Source organism: Bombyx mandarina, chromosome 04 (genome assembly GCF_030267445.1).
Source record: "Bombyx mandarina strain Sakado chromosome 04, ASM3026744v2".
NCBI lineage: Eukaryota > Metazoa > Arthropoda > Insecta > Lepidoptera > Bombycidae > Bombyx > Bombyx mandarina.
Genome location: NC_143211.1, coordinates 1,667,625 through 1,690,931, shown reverse-complemented (window position 1 = coordinate 1,690,931; position 23,307 = coordinate 1,667,625). Strand labels below are relative to the sequence as shown.

The 23,307-nt window shown below is 43.3% G+C and overlaps 1 protein-coding gene across 4 annotated transcripts; it reads left to right on the top strand.

The window, feature by feature from the left end:
* The first annotated feature begins 1,140 nt into the window (after positions 1 to 1,140).
* Positions 1,141 to 21,830, top strand: Ak1 (Adenylate kinase 1). 4 transcript variants are annotated; one of them, XM_028171965.2, is made up of 5 exons: positions 4,282 to 4,499; positions 13,719 to 13,908; positions 20,010 to 20,158; positions 20,737 to 20,907; positions 21,676 to 21,830. In XM_028171965.2, exons 1-5 carry the CDS (start codon positions 4,401 to 4,403, stop codon positions 21,745 to 21,747), a joined length of 681 nt encoding a protein of 226 aa, XP_028027766.1. In that variant the 5' UTR covers positions 4,282 to 4,400; the 3' UTR covers positions 21,748 to 21,830. The 4 variants fall into 4 exon arrangements, with proteins under 4 accessions (XP_028027769.2, XP_089596557.1, XP_028027767.2 ...); XM_028171968.2 differs by lacking the exons at positions 4,282 to 4,499; positions 21,676 to 21,830 and adding an exon at positions 1,141 to 1,280 and having other exon boundaries at positions 20,737 to 21,030; XM_089740431.1 differs by lacking the exon at positions 21,676 to 21,830 and having other exon boundaries at positions 4,275 to 4,499; positions 20,737 to 21,030.
* The last annotated feature ends 1,477 nt before the right edge of the window (positions 21,831 to 23,307 follow it).

Genomic DNA, 23,307 nt, shown 5'->3' with positions numbered 1-23,307 from the left:
AATAGTTATTTTGGCATAACGCTAAATTTGATCCGCCTCTTCATTTACGTAGAAAGTGAAAATATCTTTGATTAATAGAATGTTAAGGAGCTATTTAAGGTACCAAAATCACGATTTTTAACCGACTTCAAAAGACAAAGTTATCAATTCGACCATTATTTTTATCTATGTATGTTCACCGATTTCTCGAGAATGCTTGAACCGATAATTCTTTTTTTCCTTTTTTTTGTTCGAAAGGGTAGACTTCCCGGATGGTCCTGTTATACATCAAGATCTGATAATGGGATCTTGAAGAAATCCAGAAAAATCTATAATTGTCAAAGCCTATCTTGAAGTGATTTAGGTGTTTCAATGTTGTAATCAATAACGTATTTATTTGGATAGTAATTAATATCATCTTTATAAAACCACCTTCACAAATAATGGTTGATTTCAGAACAAATTTGGTTAGCATAAAAAACTTTATAGGGAGCCAACCTTAAAGACATATGCCATCGCGGCCTATTTTTTAGATCTTTTAAAGGGGAAGAATTCTCTGATACATTACTTTAGCGAAACTTTAACCGTTTCCGCAGTGCACGCAGCGGAAGCTCTGAAAAGAAAAAAAACCTTGATTTTGAAACATTCTTTATTGGTGCTCTTATCTTAGCGTGATGTTATATAGCCTATAGCCTTCCCCGATAAATGGGCTATCTAACACTGAAAGAATTTTTCAAATCGGACCAGTAGTTCCTGAGATTAATGCGTTCAAACAAACAAACTGTTCAGCTTTATAATATTAGTATAGATGAGGTACCAAAAATAAAAAAACGATATTGTGGATCTAATTCTAAAAACATTTCATACCAGTCAACCTTATTCAGAAAGAGAGAAGAAAATATTGGTGGTGACACACACATAAAAAAACAATGTACGACTTGGGTTTCATGAATTAGATATTTTTATCTCCTATTTTTATCTTATTACAAAACAAAACAAGTTGAATGTTTCTAGGTTTCTACTGTGTAATGTGTTTTAAATTACATGTTTTATTGTCCATCTTGAAGCTTTTTAAAATTAGGAAATAAATTTTAAAACATTATTGGCGCTAGAAGCATAACCTCCATGAAAATTTTCCCGCGTCTTCAGAGGTCGATTATTGGCTGTTGGCACAGTTTCCGTAGCCTTGACCGCGAGCTCCAGACCGCAGTCGGTCCGCTGAACGCGCGGGAAATACACGTTTCTAAACAGAAATTACTAAATTGTCGCATACTACGTCAGTTTTCATTTTATAAAAAATGGTGAGTGACAGAAAACAAAAATATACTGTGTAATTGAAGTTTTTAATTCTTTTTTTAAATATGTAGTTTAATTTACGACGTTTACGAGTTTTTTTTTTCAGTGAATGTTACGTCATAATCAGAACAAGAATAGAATCGTACAAAGCTCGCTAACTATAAAAATAAAGATTATTTTATTGCTGGCCAGTAGTTAAAAAATGTGTCTATGATTTACTTTTTTTTAAAACTAATATGCATTCAAGATAAGTTAAATTTAGAATATAATTCAAAGAATTAGTTTGAGTTTTTCTATTATTCGAACGCTTATTAAATATTATTACATTTTATTTCCAAAAATAGTTTTTAATAACTACATATACACTTCTGTAATTTGATGCCGATTTGATTATGATGTAAATAAATTCAATATTAATTAAGAATGCACAGTATTTTTATCTACAATAATCAAATGTAGCATAATGCACTTTACTGATATGTTAAGAAGCATTTTTTCTCGCCAAAACAAAACAAGCGATTACACCTAATCTAAGGCGATAAGGTTATTGAAGTATTTATGTAATACCAAATAAAACTCGTCTTTCCCATACTATAGTAATCAATATGAATAATAAAAGCGAATAAATCGAAATTGCAATGAAAAAGTGAATAATACTACAATGAAATCAGATACGACAAAAATCTGTTACCATGTCATTCATTTGAAATCCATTCTGGTTAGTAAGTACTTTTTTTTATTTTTCCTACCTATGCTGATAGCCTTGAGGGGCTATTTCAGCTTCATCCTAACGTGCAGATGAGCTCTCGGGGCTCAAACCGGAAATGTTGCTAACACTGGTCCTAGCAAGAGCACTGCTTCGCAGAATCTACCACCGGATCGGAAACGCGACCCACTGAGAAGACCGGCGCGAAACTCAGTGGGCTGTGTCTATGGGTTAATTTGGTCGTCGAGCCCTTCGTCGGAAGCGACGGGTCGGCGAGGACGGTACCGGTGTTTGAGGTACCTAAAAGCACCGTTAATAGATCGGGAGGATCCGTAATAACGTGTTTAGAACATAAGTACTAGTAATAATATGTAATATAAAGACAAAAAGAGACTAAACCGTAAAACTGCTGTTTTAATTATTGTCTACGTCTCAGGGAAATCGAAGAAAATACTAAAATAATAATACTCTAAATATATTTGGTATCTAAAAAGCACATCATGTTAATTATGAATACAAAACTTTTACAAACTACGCGCGCTTACAGTCCTTACTTGATAGATGGCGTTATTAGTTTTCTGAATCGCGCTATGCCTATATGACATGGTTTAATGTAATAAATACTTTTTCTAGCGGCTGTGTAAGGCCACGTTCGACAAAACTAGAATAACCCCTCGAGGTTACTGGCAATAGGTAGGAAAAAAGAAAAAGCTGTGTAAGTACACGGATAGAGTCACTGACCCAGCTACTTACTACTTTATTACCGCGAACCTTCGATCAATAATATTGATCGAAGCCGCAAACGGTCTTGTGCAAGTCTAGTAGATCTTATAAATCACCGGTTGGCTCCCCAAATTGAACTAGTTCATGGAATTCGTTCCATAATAGTTCGTTTCGTTCCTTCGATTAATAATATTGATCGTAGTTTCGTTCCGTCAATGCGTGCAATTGTACCGACTGCATGGTGCTACAACCCGAGAGTCGGAACTTGCTACCTGAATGAAATGAATTTCGTTAATATAACAATTTCTCAGACTCCCTTCAGACTTAAGACCAACAGTATTAAAGAGACGAATATATTTCAGTTTAAATACAATTTGTATTTAAAAAAGAGATTTTTCTAATGTCTGCTTTTTCTTTCAATTTACCGATTTATCGTTAACCATCAGTTTTCTAGGCTTTATATATTATTTAATATCGACTCGCCTGTTCATGAGGTTAGAAAAAGCGATATACAACCGGTGATGCGATAAATATACAACCGGTGAGTTGTGTGTGGGTGTTTGAATGTGTAACAACGTATCGAATCACTCACGTGAGTGAGTTACGTGAATAACTACTCAGAAAGTGAAATCAAAGCTAGGTGAATTTTGGAACGAAAACACCGCATATAGGTGAACTAGTTCATTTTACTCACCTAAAAAGACCAGTTCATTCATACGAATCGCTCACGAGCTACTGCGTTATATCCTTGAATCAGCGCTTAAAGGAACCCGCAAAGATTGATTGTAAGTAGAAAACTAAGAAAAAAGACAAACCAATTGAGCTTGTTTCACCGGTTCTTCTCAGGAGTTTTGTGAGAACAGTGGCAGTATTATCAATTTTGAAACACTATAATTCTTGTGATTTTCAATATGAATCGTGCGTGAATACTTTTATTATGTTAGTTTTTTATTCTTCTCACGCAACTAACACCGATTTGGACACACTGAGGACAAACTAGGAAACGTTAAGAAGAACCATTCAATCAATCGTTCGATCACCAAATGATTCATTGTTACGGGATATTAATAGCGTGACCATTTTTTTTTGGTCATATCGGGATGCCTACGGAATTTCGTATATAAATAAATACATATACAGGGTATGATTTAATAAGGTATCTTACCCTCACTTACATCTTAATTCTTACACCAACTTGCCCTTAAAATAATATTTATAAATAATTTCGCAACAAAAAAATTCTTTTCTACAGCAAAATTTGTTACTTTAGTATGTATTTTGTAATGCATTAGGGATTTGGAATAAATAAGTATTCGGTAAGTTTCTAATAAACACATTTACAACAGATAAATAAAAGCGGGACATTTTTGTTCTGGGGACAGCGGAACGGACAGCCTGAAAGCGAGACAATCCCGCCAAAACGTGACGTATGGTCACGTTAGATATTAATGAAAATGATTTCTCGAATTATCTAAGATCGTCTTGACGATTAGGTCGTAGCCCCAAACACTAAAAATATTGGGCTTTCCTCCAAAACATATCCAGTACCTAATCGCTTCCATCCGAGTTCGAACGCAGCCAACTGGCATCCACCACTGTGTTTATTTATGTATAAATAGTAAAACGTATGAATATCTTTAGTTATTTCGATGTTTTTCGTTAAATCTGTTTTATCTTGTGTGGTTTTTTTTGTGTGATGAAAACGAACAGTGCGCTGGATTACCGATGTTTCGTCGTTCTTGTTATGGCAACTTGGCTTGAGTTGCTGAAATACGCTAGCGAACTTATTTTCGAGGTATTTTTATGAACATTTTTAAGGTAGGTAATATATTTGTTTTTTGTTCTGTTTTCGCAAGTCAAAATAGATGGAGCAACAGATATAATTAAATCTACTTTACTGTTAAATTAAAACAATATAATTCAGTACGCGAAACCATTGAAAATAAATCTAAGTTTAATAGAGAAGATGATTGGCACTTTTCTAACACCGACCTTATTCTTATCTTCTTTTTTTCTCCACCTTATCTCACTAGCTGGGGTCGTCACAGCTAATTTTTCTCTTCCATTCTCTTCTATCAGCCGTCAGCTTAACACTCACTCCTCTCTCTCTCATATCGTCATTCACACACTCCGTCCATGTCTTGTTCGGTCGACCTCTTCCCCCTCTACCTTGCACTACCATTTCCATACATCTCCTAGGCATATGCATCTTCTCTCTAAGCATCACATGTCCATACCACGCTAACCGTCAGCTCTTTAATTTTTTTATTATTCTTATCGTGAAAATGAAGCCGCGGCAGCTTTATAAATCATGACCAGACTTTAACATTGGCCACGCTAATCGTATTTATGTAAAAAAAAATCTGGAAACAATTTTAAATTGTGTTACGAATCCAGGTTTACTTAAATTTAGGTTTATTGGTAATAAATAAGTGTGAGTGTATCTTGTACATAGATATTCCGATCTCATGTTTCAATGCTCTGACCCAGGACATTCACGTCGTGATGTTTATGAGCTTCGGTGACCACTTATAAAAAAGACGCTCAGACTCTTTCGTCGCTCACGAAAAATGCAAAAAAAATACTTTACTTACAGTAAGCTTTTGGTGGAGTTTATGAAAATGACTCTTTAGATATTAGAATATATCTATTCGAAAAAACTTCGTATATGAATTTTTAACTGCATCCTTCAGAAGGTTCTTGTAAACATTTTGTATTAATAGTAGGATGCCAATAAACGAAACTATATATTTTTTTTATTTTTTTCTCCTACGTAATCTGATGGTCTTGAGAGACCATTTCAGCGTAATCTTGACAAGTAGGTGAGCTCACAGGGCTCAAACCTTTTTTTTTTTTTTTTTTTATGATTGAAGGATTACTGGTGACCCGGAGGCCTTTCCAGTTTCACCAGGACAGGTGGGCGAGCAAAGGCTCAGCCAGGAGGGGTGGGATTTGCTAACAGCTGCCCGAGCGCCTCTGAAGGAGACCTAACAACTCAAGAGTAGCTGCTTCGCGAATGAATCTACTACCGGATCGGAATCGCGACCCGCTGAGAAGATCCGGCGAGAAACTCAGCGAGCTGATTCATGGGTTAGGTTGCACGGCGAACTCTTTGTCGAGTTCGACGAGTACGGTTACCGAGGTCCCTAAGCCTGCTCCTAGAGCTGAAGGCGTCTAGTGCAAAGGTTATTGGATCTGATGGATCCGTAAGGACGTGTCTAGGGCGTCGACGGTGACTGGCTCCTGCATGATCAGGATTCGGGGAGTAGTCAGCGGCGGCAACGATAAGGCGATTATCATGACGCATAGCCTTATCGAAGTACCGTTCCGACGCTGACTTCATGTATTTCTGTATAGATTCGAGGCCCAGGTCGTCGTGTAGGTCAACGTTCCTCACGAACCACGGAGCTCCGACGGCTAACCTGCAAAAGCGGGATTGTAGAGATTGAAGGGTGTCTATGTGTGTGCGGGCCGCGTGAGCGAACACCACACTCGCGTAAGTCATGACGGGCCTTATGCAAGTTTTGTAAAGTGTCACCTTCTTCCGAAGGGACATTTTACTCCGCTTACAGATCATGGGGTAGAGTCTACCGAGAATAAGCGCGGCACGGTCACGGACTGATTTTATATGCGGGCGGAATGTCATCGATGCATCCAGGGTAACGCCCAGGTACTTGACCTTCCTGGCCTAGGGTATGGATTGACTAAAGAGAGTAATCGGGGGTGTGAGATTCCTCCTCCTAATACGGGAGGAAATCCGTGTTGAGCTTCCCCTCTGAAATAGCACCGCAGTACTTTTCGCTGGGTTGATGTCTATGCGCCATTTTCGGAACCACTGTCCTAGGGCTAGGGCTGCGCTCTGAAGCTTCTTCGCGATTAGGGACTTGTTTCTACTGGAATAGTAAACAGTCGTGTCGTCGGCGAATAAAGCTAAATGGGTCGGCGGCGACCGGGGAATATCGTTAACGAATAAGCTAAATAGGAGGGGTGAAAGGACAGAGCCTTGCGGGACTCCAGCTGTGAGAGGTCGTGGGGAGGAGCGGGTTCCCTCGACTCGATATCGAAAAGAGCGGTTCGACAAGAAGTCCCGTATGATGAGCACGAGACTATCCGGCACGCCCATGTTGAATAGTTTGAAAATCAAACCGTTGTGCCAGACTTTGTCGAACGCTTTTGCGACGTCGAAGAAGAGAGCTCCCGTGTATAACGGTTTTGGTCGATTAAGCCCCACAAGAATGTGCTCCGTGAGGCGGTGCACCTGTTGAACGCATGAGTGATTTGTACGGAATCCGAATTGTTCATCGATGAGAATGCCCTTGGATGAGACGAAGTCTCTGAGGCGTTTGTAGAGCAGACGCTCATACAGTTTGCCTAGAGACATGAGGAGGCTAATCGGGCGGTAGCTCGTCGGATGATTTTTTGGTTTACCGGGTTTATGTATGCCGATAACGTCCGCTTCTTTCCACACCGCGGGAAAGATACAGTTCGCCATAGCGGCATTGAAAATAGATGCCAACATCACGATGAGTTGGACGGGTAGAAGTTTAATAACGCGGTTAGATATACCGTCGGAACCGGGAGCCTTGCGAGGACGTAGGTCTTTGATCAAGTCTTTAACTTCCATCGGGGTGACGGGTGGTAACGCATCCGAGGGTGGCAAGGAGACTCTGCGTTCTACCTCACTGTCTACTAATTCTACATGAACAGGGTCCACGGATTGAGTGCTGGGCGTGCACTGGGTTTGCAATGTATCGGCCAGCAGCTCTGCTATTTCATCATCATCGAACGCCGCGAGTCGGCCTGAGGGGCCTACGAGGGGGGGGCATAGTTACTACCGTATCCGATTTGAGAGTACGAGCTAAGCGGTAGTAAGACCTTTGGGAGGGCGCGAGTCCTTCTAAGAAATCAGACCATCTGGCATCTCGGACTTCGGCGATGCGAGACTTTACGTCGCGTTGTAGGGCACGCATTCGAATACACTTTTCCGCGGTAGGATACCTGTCGTAGGCGCGTATCGAGGCGTTCTTAGCTCTAAGGAGTTCCTTAATATCGTCGGACAATTTGAAGCGGTGAAGGAAGTCCTCCGCTACAACTTGTTTCGATGATCTATCTAATGTTGAGGTGATGTGTGACGTTAAGATGTATATGGCTTCAACGGTATCCTGAGGAGACGGGATAGAGTCCGGGTTAAACGGGAGCGATGGTGGATCAGATTCAGCCAGGCTGATGCCCAGCGTGTGCCAATCCACCACAGTCCTCGTGACGGGAACGGAGTCGGGAGCGCGACCGAGCTTCATAACGACAGGACGGTGGTCTGAATCTAACTCTGAAACTACTTCGATCGAGTGTAAGCTCAGAGTTACGTTTTTTAATAACGCTATGTCGAGTATATCCGGGCGATGCGCGATATTTAGCGGGTAGTGAGTCGGTGTTAGCGGAGCAACGATATCGAAGGCGAGATCATCGACTAACGCGTCAAGCCGCCTGCCATTCGGGGTTGTGGTGTGTGAGTTCCACCTGATGTGTTTACAATTTAGGTCGCCCGCCAGAATGACAGAGCTCCCCATGCCGAGCAGCGCCTCGATATCACTGCTTAGAACGATCTTATCCGGTGGAAGATAAACGGACGCGATAACGATCGGCGCGTGTGCCGTCAGTGAGATTCGGCACACTGATGCTTCGATATTAGCGAGCGCTTGAGGATCGAGCGGGACGCAATGCAGGGCTCTTCTAAAGTAAATGACGGTACCACCACCACGAGCAGAGAGCCTGTCGTTCCTGACCATGTTATAGTTCGCGATTTTAGGGTCACGGCGCGCGGGCTTAAGTAGGGTCTCCTGCACTAAAAAGATATCAATTTGATGGTCACGCAAAAAGTCAGAAACCTGATCACGTTGATTTGCGAGACCGTAAGCGTTAAAAAATCCTATCGGCTCAAACCTGACGACGTTGCTAACACTAACCTTAGCAAGAGCAATGCTCCGCAGAATCTACCATCGGATCGAAAACGCGACCCACTGAGAAGATCCGGCAAGAAACTCAGTAGGCTACTAAACTAAAGCTCAGCTTTGAAGCCTTGTTCGGACTAGGCGAGTATTTTATTCAAGTACCGAGTAATTTAGTGGCTAAACTACTCGCTACTCGCCCGAAAAAATAGAACAAAATGGATTGACTTGACTAAACTATTTACTAACCTACTCGACTAAATTTTTGGTGCTCAGACACATTTAGCTATTAAATTACTCAGTACTCGACTAAAATACTCGCCTAGTCCGAACAAGGCTTAAGGTCACATATTAAATATAAGCCTTAATAAACAATTATTAGCAGAAAAAATGGATAATGTTCAATTTGTTTCACTATCATTTAACAAATTTTAAACTCTTAATTAATCATTCCAATTTAAGTCTTACGTTACTAATTTTAACAGCTAGTTCGCAAAAAACAATGTCAGCGACCATGCTCGTTATAGAAACGTTGACATTGTCCTCGAAAGCTGTCAACAGTCAGTCAGTTACATGAAAATAGATCGACTCGTTGCGTTTCGATTATCTATGTGATAATCTTAATTTCAATGTAGCTAAGGTATAATTTTGTTTGGTGCTTCCGTGTCGAGACGAAAAATATGAATTCGACACTGACCAATTGTGTCTTTTGTTGGTACGTTAAAACTTTGATGCATACAGATGTATGTGGCGTTACCTAGATTCATAGAGAATGTTCTAAATTTCAATTTGAATATTGAAGGCGTGTTAAGGATTTTATCATATTTTCATTCTTGAGAAGTTCACTCGAACGGTAGGTACGGTAGGCAGCGGCTTGGCTCTGCCTCTGGCCGTGCTGACGACCATGAGCGACGGTAACTACTCACCATCAGGTGGGCCGTGTTCTCGCCTGCGTACTAAGACAATAAAAAAAATAAAAAAAATATCATAATTCTCCTGACCTTCTTCCAGTCACCTGGGGTCGGCGCAACATATTTTCTCCTTCCATACTCCTCTATCATATAACATTTCTTAGCTCACTTCCTTCTTGGCGTGTTGAAGCGCCTAAGCAAACTCCCAGCCTAAACTTAGCTCATGAGTGTCCTAGAAGGCGACTAAGAGCAATAGCCTGATCAAACCCAACACAACCTAGGCCCAAGGTCAACAAAAGCATTCCCAGGGAGGGTCGACGTTAGCCAGGCGGCTGATCATAAAAAAATTACCAAAACTTAGAGCATCATGAAAACGAAAAAAAAAATTATATTAATTTATATTTTTACACCATCTACATTTTGGACTTTTTCACAATGTTCTTGACACCAAATGTATATTGGTGCTGTAAGTCTTTATATTACGTTGATAGTCAAGCATTCGCTGACAAGTTACCAACGTCAGCATTCTTGAATAAATTACACCTCTAGTTTTTTTTGTTCTTCGTGCTAGTTAGTTTCGCCTATCGGATCTTATCTGCTTAATAATATAGGATATTTTCTTCACAATTCGTCTTTTTACGTTCATAAACTAATCTAAACATAAAAATATGGGTTTACCAATATTGTTGAAAACGAGTACCTTGTACAAAAAAAAACAGAAAAAATTACGTATACGTTCTTACTTTATACTGGTGGTAGGGCCTCTTGTGAGTCCGCACAGGTAGGTACCACCACCCTGCCTATTTCTGCCGTAAAGCAGTAATGCGTTTCGGCTTGAAGGGCGGGGCAGCCGTTGTAACTATACTTGAGACCTTAGAACTGGTATCTCTTAACCACCAACATTTAACCACTTAGCACCGGGTGGGCTGTGAGCTCGTCCACCCATCTAAGCAATAAAAAAAAAGAATATCTCCTCGATGCTACCGGCAGACAAGTTTGCAAAAAAATCTGTATACTCGCATCTACAGATCGCATCAACGAGCCAAAGACGTGGTCGCATCACACTGTTACCTAAATGCTACAGGCACGGTTCGCTTAGCCATCTTATTTTTAAACTAACCTTGTGAACGGCCAATGTCTAAACGAGGTCTGCTAAAAAATTTCGTGTATTTTTAATTCGTGCTCATTAATATAGGTTAAAATAGGTAGGTAGGTTAAAAAATAAATAACCATTTTTTTTTTCTATTGTATAAATGGGCGAACGAGCTCACAGCTAAGTGGTTACCGGAGCCCATAGCTACAACGTAAATGCCGCCACCCACCTTAAGATATGAACTCTAAAGTCTCAGTATAGTTACAACGGCTGCCCCACCCTTCAAACGCATTACTGCTTCACGGCAGAAACAGGCAGGGTGGTACCTACGGTACCTACCCGTGCGGACTCACAAGAGTTCCTACCACCAGGATCATATTTATGAAAAGTAGAAAATGATAATTGAAATAAATAAATCTGGTGTTCTTGTGAAATAACAAGTGAAGCAGAAGAATACATTCAATTTTAGAGGATCGTTAAGTGTAATGCAGAGTAGGTACATTTGGCACACAATATATATTTTACATCATAATCATCTTCATAGCATTCAGTAACTTCGTGGAGGGAAAACTATTGTAGAGCCTGTGTACTTACAGTGGAATTTCGCTAAATTCGAGGTTCGGAATCTTCAGAACAAAACAGCATAAAACGTAAAAATCTCTAAAATCAAAAGGACATAACATATTTTACTCTAGTTAAGTACAGTTTATTTCAATAATCATTTATTTCAATAAACATTTGGAAACAATGCTCACGACCTTACCGATCCATCAATTCCAATAACCCTTGCATTAGACGCCTTTAGTTCTAAGATAACACTAGGAGTAGGGACCCCGGTAGCCGCACTCGTCGAACTCGGCAAAGAGTTCGACGTGCAACCTAACCTAAACATCAGCCCGTTAAGTTAATCACCAGATCTTCTCAGCGGGTCACGATAACGATCCGGTAGTAGATTCATTCGCGAAGCAGCTGCTCTTGAGTTGTTAGGTCTCCTTTGGAGGCGCTCGGGTAGCTGTTAGCAAATCCCACCCCTCCTAGCTGAGCCCTTGCTCGCAAATATATCCTGGTGAAACTGGGAAGATCTCCGGGCCACCAGTGATCTATCAAACCTTAAACATTTAGATTATAAATCAAAAAGCTTACACCAAAATACTCGTATCGTATCATAATGTAACTATACTGAGATCTTAGAACTTATATCTCAAGGTGAGTGGCGCATTTGCGTTGTAGATGTCTATGGGCTCCAGTAACCACTTAACACCAGGTGGGCTGTGAGCTCGTCCACCCATCTAACCAATAAAAAAAATGTAAATTACCCAATTCTCGAATCTCAAAAACGTTCACTATTAACGATTACAAAAAGAAAACGAAGGCTGACGACACAGTTTTGAATATTTAATATCTTAGATCGATTTCCCGCTGTCGTAATAGATTGTACTTACGTCAAACGGCCCTTTAGATAATGCGGCAAAGTGTAGGTAATATCGGTAAAAGGTTTCATACAATTCCATAGAGGAACTGAAAACTGAGTAAACTAGTCGGTTTGTGATAGCTTGTTATTTTAAGTGCACAAACACATCCATTTTTACATTAGTCCTGATAAAGTCGGATTCCTTTTGATAATAATATCCCGTAATGGAATAAAAATACCTTTATTCTAGTGGTAATCTAATATACGTATATACATATGAAGTTGTATTCCTAGTAGTAGTAAAAAGGGTGTGTATTGTGAGTCCGCGTGATTTAGCACTACCATCCAGTTTATTTTTTTTTCAACCAGCGATCTAAACATCGTCCGTAGTTACTGTGTCTCGGGAGTATGAGATATATGGGTTTGGACGGTCTCCAGATGTTAGGAGCAGACGACGAATATTTGCATTACGGGTCGGCTCATTAAAAAACATGACCGTCGTGGCGTGAAACCTCTTTGACAGGACATACGGCCTACAACGGCTAGACATGGACTAAAACAGAAACTATACAGGTGATTTGAAAAGAAAAAAAAAAAAGAAATGGAGCGAGGACGAACGTGACTGGCAGCAGTGGATTATTTTCAATGCCTTCCTAAAAGACGAAAAGGAACGAACCGATCGTTCAGTGACCGAGAACTATGTATGCTTAACAAAAGAATAACGTTTAACATTAATATATGAAGGTTTATTAACCGACTTCAAAAAAGGAGGAGGTTGTCAATTCGTGAATAACTCAATATCACGCCAACCGATTTCGATGATTATTGTTTTAGTGCATATTAATTTGTTTTGGAATATCTTTTTTCTTCTATTTAAAGTCGGCTTTTGTTAAAGCATGTCTATTTACAATTATTATTTAATTATTTCTTTGTTGCCCGGGAAACCTTACGACCTGCATAAACATTCGAATAACTATGTCGATGACATCGACCGATAAATCGTAAAGGCAGCGTTCTCTTTGTCTACTATTGACGTTTTATTTGAAACGTCAAATTTTATATCAAATATGAATAAAGAATAAAAAAATAAACAATACATTTTTGTATTATGCAATGGAAAAGAAACTATGTGAACCGTGTAAAGAGCCGATTGTTGATAAGCTGCCGCCGTGCCCTCTGATGTGCAAATCACCGAAATGCAAAGCGTACATGGTTAGAAATACACTACAAGATCATCAGAATGTACCCTATTTTCGTTTAGCCTTCTAGGTATTTTTAGCTATCACCTTACAAGTAGTATTATATTACAAGTTATACAAGTTACTCGAGCTTTGTATGATTCTAGTTCTTCATAGGTTATGTATACGAAAGAAATATAATAGTTACATAATGTGTTTTATATCTTACACGATGTACTCACTGTTTTTTTACGTTTAATCGCTAGACTGATGAATACAACGCGATAATTCATTTATATCTAAAAGAAAATGCCACTAAGCTACCACAAATAAATACAAAAGTTGAAACCTGTGCTTCTTGTGTCTCTATTGTTTTCGTTTTAATAAAACAAATACGCCAATAAAACTACTTTCGGTTTTAACCGTCAATATGTAGGTCAAATAATTAAATAAACAAACATTTTCAAATATTACAGGCACCCATAGACACATCGAAAAAGCCAATCGTGTGGGTCCTGGGAGGTCCCGGATCAGGAAAGGGAACACAATGCGACAAGATCGTCGCCAAATACGGGTTCACTCACCTCTCGACTGGAGACCTGCTCAGGGCTGAAGTCAAAAGCGGCTCGGAGAGGGCGAAATGCCTTACCGCTATTATGGAAAGAGGTTGGTAATAATTTTTGTAAATAGACAGACATGCTTTAACAAAAACCGACTTCAAATAGAAAAAAAAGATATTCCAAAACAAATTAATATATACTAAAAACAATAATCATCGAAATCGGTTGGCGTGATATTAAGTTATTTATTCATCTATTTGTCGCGCACGTACTTAATGCAAATTTAAGACTTATATGGCATTCCGATAGAGGCACCCGTCACGTGCGGACGTGCTCATCGTCCACTCGATCGCCCGGTCCTTGTTCGCCCGGCTTTTGTTAGCCCGGCCATTGTTCGCGCGGCCTGTGTTCGTGATACATCTGCCGACCAAGTGTGTTTCCTGGAAGCTTTTATTTGTTTTGTTTTAGTTATTTTTGTGTTCGTGGAACATTTGCCGACAAAGTGTTTTCCTGCAAGTATTTATTTGTTTTGCTTCTTTTTGTAATTTCTGTTTTGTTGTGCTTTTTCTTTGTCCTGTAGTAATCGCGCCGCATTGCCACCTGTGTTCAATAGAACCGCTCAGGTCCGAGAAGTTGGGGCCTCGCCGCAAGGCGAGTGTTTTCAAGACCCGGGGCCGCCCCACCTGGGTACTCAGCGATCATGGACGCTGTATTCGTGGAATTCCTCCGACTTCGTCACCCACAGCTCGCCTCAGAGTTTCTGGCTTTCAAGGCCAATCACACTGCGAGCTCTCTCGAAGACTCCGCCGTGCTCGCTGCTCCTGCGTCGCCTGTACCTGCGTGCAAAGCGTCTACATCGAGCACCGCAGCCTCCGTCGTGCCTGCCGTTCCCGCGTCGCCTATACTGGCGAGTAAAACTACTGCGTCGTCCGCCGTGGCCACCGTTCCAGCAGCGCGATCATCCGCGGCCTCCGTCGCGCCCTCCAAAACTTCTGCTTGTAGGTCACCTGCGCCCGCCTCCTCGTCCTCCGACTCTGACTCGGAGATGGAGGTCGACCTCGCCCCCGCCTCATCGACGGATGGATTCACCCTGGTACAAAAGGGTAAGAAGCGTGCCGCGGAGTCTCGAGCTCTCGCGGCCGCTAAAATTAGCAAAGCCGCGAACGCGTCGCGCCCCCGCCCTCAGACTCCCGTTGCGCCTCCAGCCCGTGCCACTCCGTCGCCGCGACCGGTGGCGCAATCTAAAACTCAGACCCCTCCCCCGGTTATCCTTCAAGAGAAGGCAGCTTGGGACCGAGTTTCCCTGGCCCTTAAGGCCAAAAATATTAATTTTGCCAGCGCCCGTAATCTCGCCAACGGGATTCAAATAAAAGTAACGACACCCGACGACCATAGGGCCCTCTCAAGTTACCTCCGAAAGGAGCGTATAAGTTTCCACACTTATACGCTCCAGGAGGAGCGCGAACTCCGCGTTGTCATACGTGGAATCCCGAAGGAGCTAGATGCCGATCTCGTCAAGGCAGATCTGATAGAACAAGGCCTACCAGTAAATTCCGTGCACCGCATGCACACCGGCCGCGGTAGGGAGCCATACAATATGGTTTTAGTCGCCCTCCAGCCTACCCCCGAGGGTAAGCAAATTTTTAACATTCGGACCGTCTGTAGGCTCTCCGGTATTGCCGTCGAAGTCCCCCATAAAAAAGGCACTCCTAGTCAGTGCCATAACTGCCAACTGTACGGGCACTCTTCCCGTAACTGTCACGCGCGCCCCCGATGTGTTAAGTGTTTGGGCGATCACGCCACGGCCCTCTGCGCTCGCGACCAAAAAACCGCGACGGAACCGCCTAGCTGTGTCCTGTGCCGAACACAAGGTCACCCCGCGAACTACCGTGGATGCCCCCGAGCTCCAAAAATAAATCGCCGCGTCGCCCGTCAAAACCGCCTCCGAGCTTCCGGCCCAGACATCAAAGCCACGGTACCCTCTGTGCCGAAGGCTAAGCCTGCTTTCGTGCCGGCGTCGGTGCCCAGCGTCTCGGCTTGGGCTAAACCGTTGCCGTACACGAACACGGCTACAACTCTCTCCCCCGCGACTCGTCCCACCCCCGCGATACGTCCCTCCCCCGCGACCTGCCCTCCGACCGCGTCCGAAAATCTCGCTCTAGCGATCGACTTTTTTCAGTCGATCAACTTTGAGCGTGTTAACGCTTTGGGTGACGCCATTCGCGCCGCCTCCACTGCACAACATTTCATCGCCATTGTGCAAGAATACGCTGACGTATACGCGTCGTTAAATACGTACGTCCTCCCCTCACTCCGCCGGTAATCAATGGCGTACATTAGTAGAATAAAACCCTTATCCGTAACAATAGGATTTTTTAACGCTTACGGTCTCGCAAATCAACGTGATCAGGTTTGTGATTTTTTGCGTGACCATCAAATTGACATTTTCTTAGTGCAGGAGACCCTGCTTGAGCCCGCGCGCCGTGACCCTAAAATCGCGAACTATAACATGGTCAGGAACGACAGGCTCTCTGCCCGTGGTGGTGGTACCGTTATTTACTATAGAAGAGCCCTGCATTGCGTCCCGCTCGATCCTCCCGCGCTCGCTAATATCGAAGCATCAGTGTGCCGAATCTCACTGACGGGACACGCGCCGATCGTTATCGCGTCCGTTTATCTTCCACCGGATAAGATCGTTCTAAGCAGTGATATTGAGGCGCTGCTCGGTATGGGGAGCTCTGTCATTCTGGCGGGCGACCTAAATTGTAAACACATCAGGTGGAACTCACACACCACAACCCCGAATGGCAGGCGGCTTGACGCGTTAGTCGATGATCTCGCCTTCGATATCGTCGCTCCGTTAACCCCGACTCACTACCCGCTAAATATCGCGCATCGCCCGGATATACTCGACATAGCGTTATTAAAAAACGTAACTCTGCGCTTACACTCGATCGAAGTAGTTTCAGAGTTAGATTCAGACCACCGTCCCGTCGTCATGAAGCTCGGTCGCGCTCCCGATTCCGTTCCCGTCACGAGGACTGTGGTGGATTGGCACACGCTGGGCATCAGCCTGGCTAAATCTGATCCACCATCGCTCCCGTTTAACCCGGACTCTACCCCGTCTCCTCAGGATACCGCTGAAGCCATAGACATCTTAACATCACACATCACCTCGACATTAGATAGGTCATCGAAACAAGTTGTAGCGGAGGACTTCCTTCACCGCTTCAAATTGTCCGACGATATTAGGGAACTCCTTAGAGCTAAGAACGCCTCGATACGCGCCTACGACAGGTATCCTACCGCGGAAAATCGTATTCGAATGCGTGCCCTACAACGCGACGTAAAGTCTCGCATCGCCGAAGTCCGAGATGCCAGATGGTCTGATTTCTTAGAAGGACTCGCGCCCTCCCAAAGGTCTTACTACCGCTTAGCTCGTACTCTCAAATCGGATACGGTAGTAACTATGCCCCCCCTCGTAGGCCCCTCAGGCCGACTCGCGGCCTTTGATGATGACGAAAAAGCAGAGCTGCTGGCCGATACTTTGCAAACCCAGTGCACGCCCAGCACTCAATCCGTGGACCCTGTTCATGTAGAATTAGTAGACAGTGAGGTAGAACGCAGAGCCTCCTTGCCACCCTCGGATGCGTTACCACCCGTCACCCCGATGGAAGTTAAAGACTTGATCAAAGACCTACGTCCTCGCAAGGCTCCCGGTTCCGACGGTATATCTAACCGCGTTATTAAACTTCTACCCGTCCAACTCATCGTGATGTTGGCATCTATTTTCAATGCCGCTATGGCGAACTGTATCTTTCCCGCGGTGTGGAAAGAAGCGGACGTTATCGGCATACATAAACCCGGTAAACCAAAAAATCATCCGACGAGCTACCGCCCGATTAGCCTCCTCATGTCTCTAGGCAAACTGTATGAGCGTCTGCTCTACAAGCGCCTCAGAGATTTCGTCTCATCCAAGGGCATTCTCATCGATGAACAATTCGGATTCCGTACAAATCACTCATGCGTTCAACAGGTGCACCGCCTCACGGAGCACATTCTTGTGGGGCTTAATCGACCAAAACCGTTATACACGGGAGCTCTCTTCTTCGACGTCGCAAAAGCGTTCGACAAAGTCTGGCACAATGGTTTGATTTTCAAACTATTCAACATGGGCGTGCCGGATAGTCTCGTGCTCATCATACGGGACTTCTTGTCGAACCGCTCTTTTCGATATCGAGTCGAGGGAACCCGCTCCTCCCCACGACCTCTCACAGCTGGAGTCCCGCAAGGCTCTGTCCTCTCACCCCTCCTATTTAGCTTATTCGTCAACGATATTCCCCGGTCGCCGCCGACCCATTTAGCTTTATTCGCCGACGACACGACTGTTTACTATTCTAGTAGAAATAAGTCCCTAATCGCGAAGAAGCTTCAGAGCGCAGCCCTAGCCCTAGGACAGTGGTTCCGAAAATGGCGCATAGACATCAACCCAGCGAAAAGTACTGCGGTGCTATTTCAGAGGGGAAGTTCCACACGGATTTCCTCCCGGATTAGGAGGAGGAATCTCACACCCCCGATTACTCTCTTTAGACAACCCATACCCTGGGCCAGGAAGGTCAAGTACCTGGGCGTTACCCTGGATGCATCGATGACATTCCGCCCGCATATAAAATCAGTCCGTGACCGTGCCGCGTTTATTCTCGGTAGACTCTACCCCATGATCTGTAAGCGGAGTAAAATGTCCCTTCGGAACAAGGTGACACTTTACAAAACTTGCATAAGGCCCGTCATGACTTACGCGAGTGTGGTGTTCGCTCACGCGGCCCGCACACACATAGACACCCTCCAATCCCTACAATCCCGCTTTTGCAGGTTAGCTGTCGGCGCTCCGTGGTTCGTGAGGAACGTTGACCTACACGACGACCTGGGCCTCGAATCAATTCGGAAATACATGAAGTCAGCGTCGGAACGATACTTCGATAAGGCTATGCGTCATGATAATCGCCTTATCGTTGCCGCCGCTGACTACTCTCCGAATCCTGATCATGCAGGAGCCAGTCACCGTCGACGCCCTAGACACGTCCTTACGGATCCATCAGATCCAATAACCTTTGCATTAGATGCCTTCAGCTCTAATACTAGGGGCAGGCTTAGGGACCCCGGTAACCGTACTCGTCGAACTCGACAAAGAGGTCGACGTGCAACCTAACCCATGCATCAGCCCGCTGAGTTTCTCGCCGGATCTTCTCAGCGGGTCGCGATTCCGATCCGGTAGTAGATTCATTCGCGAAACAATTGCTCTTGAGTTGTTAGGTCTCCTTCGGAGGCGCTCGGGCAGTTGTTAGCAAATCCCACCCCTCTTGGCTGAGCCTTTGCTCGCCCACCTGTCCTGGTGAAACTGGAAAGGCCTTCGGGCCACCAGTAAACTTTCAATCATAAAAAAAGACTTATATGGCTTTCTCATGGATACTATTATCAGAACTGGATTAAATTGAAATGGGACCACACGGGAAGCGTCAGCTTTCTAATAAGAAAAGAATCATCAAAATCGATTCACCCAGTCAAAAGTTAAGAGGTAACGAACAAAAAAAACATACAGTCGAATTGAGAACCTCCTTTTTTGAAGTCGGTTAAAAATAAACTAGCTTAAAATTATTTCTTGTGATTTTTTTATATTGGAAACGCGTGAAATGACCTATTACACGCATTGAATTTAATATTTCAAGCACCGTTATTGATATTCGATCTCTATACGTTACGGTTTAAGTTTAACATGAAACCGGGCGAGCCTGCTTATTTTAAATTGGCGAATCAAGGCTACGTTTCACAGATTCGTCGGGGCTTTGAGTAAATTACTGGTGGTAGGACCTCTTGTGATTACTGGTGGTGGAGCCTCTCGCCCTGCCTATTTCTGCCGTGAAGCAGTAATGCGTTTCGGCTTGGAGGGCGAGGCAGCCGCTGTAACTATTATAATAATATACTGAGACCTTAGAACTTATATCTCAAGGTGGGTTGCGCATTTACGTTGTAAATGTCTTTGGGCTTCAGTAACCACTTAACACCAGGTGGGCTGTGAGATCGTCGCTCATCTCGGCAATAATAAAAAAATAATAATAAAATAAATTCTAGTTCTCTTGTATTAAAATTTTAAGAGCTCTTACGATATTTACCGTTGTTATAGCAAAATTAACGTTTGATTTTTTTAAGGCGAGCTTGTCCCTAATGAAATCGTCCTGGATCTGCTAAAAGAAGCGATCCTGGCCCGTGCTGAAGAATCCAAAGGCTTCCTCATCGACGGCTACCCTCGCGAGAAGTCACAGGGTATCGCTTTTGAAGAGAACATCGCTCCTGTTTCGGTGAGATGACTATGATAATGAGCCCTGTGAGCTCATCTACTTGCTAAGACTACACTGAAATGGTATTTCAAGATCATCAGCTTTGGTAGAAAAAAAAAGCTGGTCTGACGCTGTGGAAGGAAATTTACGTGATCTTCAAGTGCCGGACTGGCTAGATGTAGCGAAATGTCATGATGAATGGCGGAGTATTGTCTGAGACCAAAGCGCTGCTTCAGGGTCATAGCGCCAGCGCAGTTCTAGTAGTAATTAGGTACCATAAGCACCGGTCACCGTCCTCGTCGAACCCGGAATTAATCCACAGACACAGCCCACTGAGTTTCTCGCCGGATCTTTTCAGTGGGTCGCGATTTCGATCCGGTGGTAGATTCTGGTAAGCACTGCTCTTGCTAGGGCCAGTGTTAGCAACACTCCCGGTTAGAGCCCCGTGAGCTCACCTACACATCAAGGAGAAGCTGAAATAGCCTCTCAAGGCAATCAGCATAGGTAGGGAGAAAAAAGTGGTAATAAAATAAGAATGCGATTAAAGCATATGTGTTCGACTCGTATAGATCTAAAAATAGAATGTGATTGTGCGTCAGGTGATAATATACTTCGAGGCCTCCTCGGAGACGCTGACGCAGCGCCTGCTGGGCCGCGCCGCCAGCTCCGGCCGCGCCGATGACAACGAGGAGACCATCAAGCTCAGGCTGAAGACCTTCCTGGACAACAACGACCTCGTCCTGGCGCAGTACCCGGACAAACTCAGGAGGGTCAGTTCACATACTACTTTATTCGGACGACTTTCTAACTTCCAACTGGCTGTGTGCAGCCTAGCACCTCTCATCTCTTCCCGTGGATATCGTAAGGCGACTAAATGATTGACAGGTTGGGCAACAGCGTACTCCAATAGGTAACAGGTACTGGTAGGAAACTATAGGTCTTGTTCATTATCAAAGCCTGATCCAAAGCAGGAATGAGCTGCTCCTTGAGATAGCCTAAATAAAGTAGCAACCTAACTTCTTACGATAGACGGTAGCGTTGTGCTGCCCGCGGGCTCCACCTCTAAATGCAAGGTCTACCGTCAAACCGCGCATCAGATGATTTCATTGCATTACATTACCAGTTTTATTCTTGTTACACATCAACCATAAAGCTATTCAATAGTCGGCGCTGGCCCATGCTCTTAACAGTGTTATTAGCTAGCACGCTGACGTGAGCTTTTATCGTCACTTAAAAAATAAATATGAAACCCGCAAAATTATAATTTGCGTAATTACTGGTGGTAGGACCTCTTGTGAGTCCGCGCGGGTAGGTACCACCACCCTGCCTATTTCTGCCGTGAAGGAGTAATGCGTCTCGGTTTGAAGGGTAGAGACCTTAGAACTCATATCTCAAAGTGGGTGGCGGCATTTAGGTTTTAGATGTCTATGGGCTCCGGTAACCACTTAACATCAGGTGCACCGGTAAGCACGGAAACCAGACATGATGCGGCTGGTCCTACAATCGTCTTCTACTGTAATACGACTGTTTCCCAACAGATAAACGCGGAACGTCCTGTGGATGAGATCTTCGCGGAGGTACAGTCGATCCTTGACCCGCTGGTCGCGTGAACCACGCCCGCGAGCCCCGCTTGAACCATTCAACGAAATGTACAAAAACTTAATTATAATAAATTGTTGATTTTATTTTTTAATTAAAGACAGTTATTATCGACTAGCTGACCCGGCAGACTTCGTAGTGCCTCAATCGATAAATAAAAGACCTAAACTTTTGTATAAAATAAACTTAAAACAAACAAAAGGAATTCGTCCGACGGGAGACACATCAAAGGAAGAACAAAATTGTAATTTTTATTAATTCCGAGCGTTTTCATATTTATCTACCTTTTAAACATTCTCTGAACTTCCACAAATAATTCAAGATCAAAATTAGCCAAATCGGTCCAGTCGCTTTCGAGTTTTAGCGAGACTAACGAACAGCAATTCATTTTTTATATATGTATATAGATTTATCACTTTATGAAAAGCACAGATGCCGTTGGAGTTTTAAACAAATTTTCCCTACGACTCATCAGAAACCTTTAAACTCGTTCACGTCAATACCTCGTTGAGTCGACTACGTCAGCGAGTACGTCGTCGATGTACTGATCGAATATCGGTGGTTGTCTGGAGTACGGGCAGCAAAAGAAGCCGCCAAAATTGGTGCGAAATCAACAAATAAAATTTTGCAATCCGTAAGATCAACGAAAAACGTATCAATTATTACCAAATCCATGTTTGACATTCTTAAAAAAGACGAAGTTAAATATTAATTTTGTCGCCATGTTAACCAAACGAGCGCTTGTAAAAGCTAATGCTGTTCGTAAACATCAGCAATGCCAACGGCACAATTTAGCTATCCACCTCGCATCTCCATCTCTAAGAAATGCTTTTAAGCCTTATTTGAAGCTCATATACCGTGAAATGTATCTTCACAACCCTTAAATAGGTATGTACTTTATTTATGTGCGATGCTATTTAGGTTACTAAATGTAATATATATTTTTTAAATTCAATAAAATAAAACTCGGTCTTCGAAAAAGCGGCCTGCAAACGAATTAATATCTAATTCCGAAGGCACACTTTATGCTTACAATCTAGTGCCAATATACGCAACGCTTCTAGATATTGGTAAAAAGTACTGTTGTTGGCACTGAGTGAGTGACGCGACGCTATAACAATCAATGGGGTCGTCACAATCCCGCAGACCACTCCCCGATATGGATGCACAGAATCCAAGTTATTCTGCAGACTCGAGTGAACCCGACCGCACCGTGAGACCAGTATGTTTAGTGTGAGCTTTTTAACGTTCTCGATAGCGTTAAAGTTAGCTCAAATTTGTTTGCAGTTGGAACAGCGCCCTTAGCGGTAAACGTTCCAACTGCATACAAATTTGAGTTCGACTTTTACGCTATCGAGAACGTTAAAAAACTCACAACTAAGCACACAGTATCATCAACAAACAATCTCACTTTTTTATTGCTTAGATGGGTGAACGTGCTCCCAACCCACCTGGTGTTAGGTGGTTACTGGAGCCCATAGACATCTACAACGTAAATGCGCCACCTACCTTGAGATATAAGGTCTAAGGTCTCAAGTATAGTAACAACAGCTGCCCCACCCTTGAAACCG

Coding starts and splice junctions, on each gene's coding strand:
- Ak1 (XM_089740431.1), top strand. CDS start 4,401: ATGAAAACGAACAGTGCGCTGGATTACCGATGTTTCGTCGTTCTTGTT. Junction 13,909..20,009: donor TACCGCTATTATGGAAAGAG/GTTGGTAATAAT, acceptor GATTTTTTTAAG/GCGAGCTTGTCCCTAATGAA. Junction 20,159..20,736: donor AGAACATCGCTCCTGTTTCG/GTGAGATGACTA, acceptor ATTGTGCGTCAG/GTGATAATATACTTCGAGGC.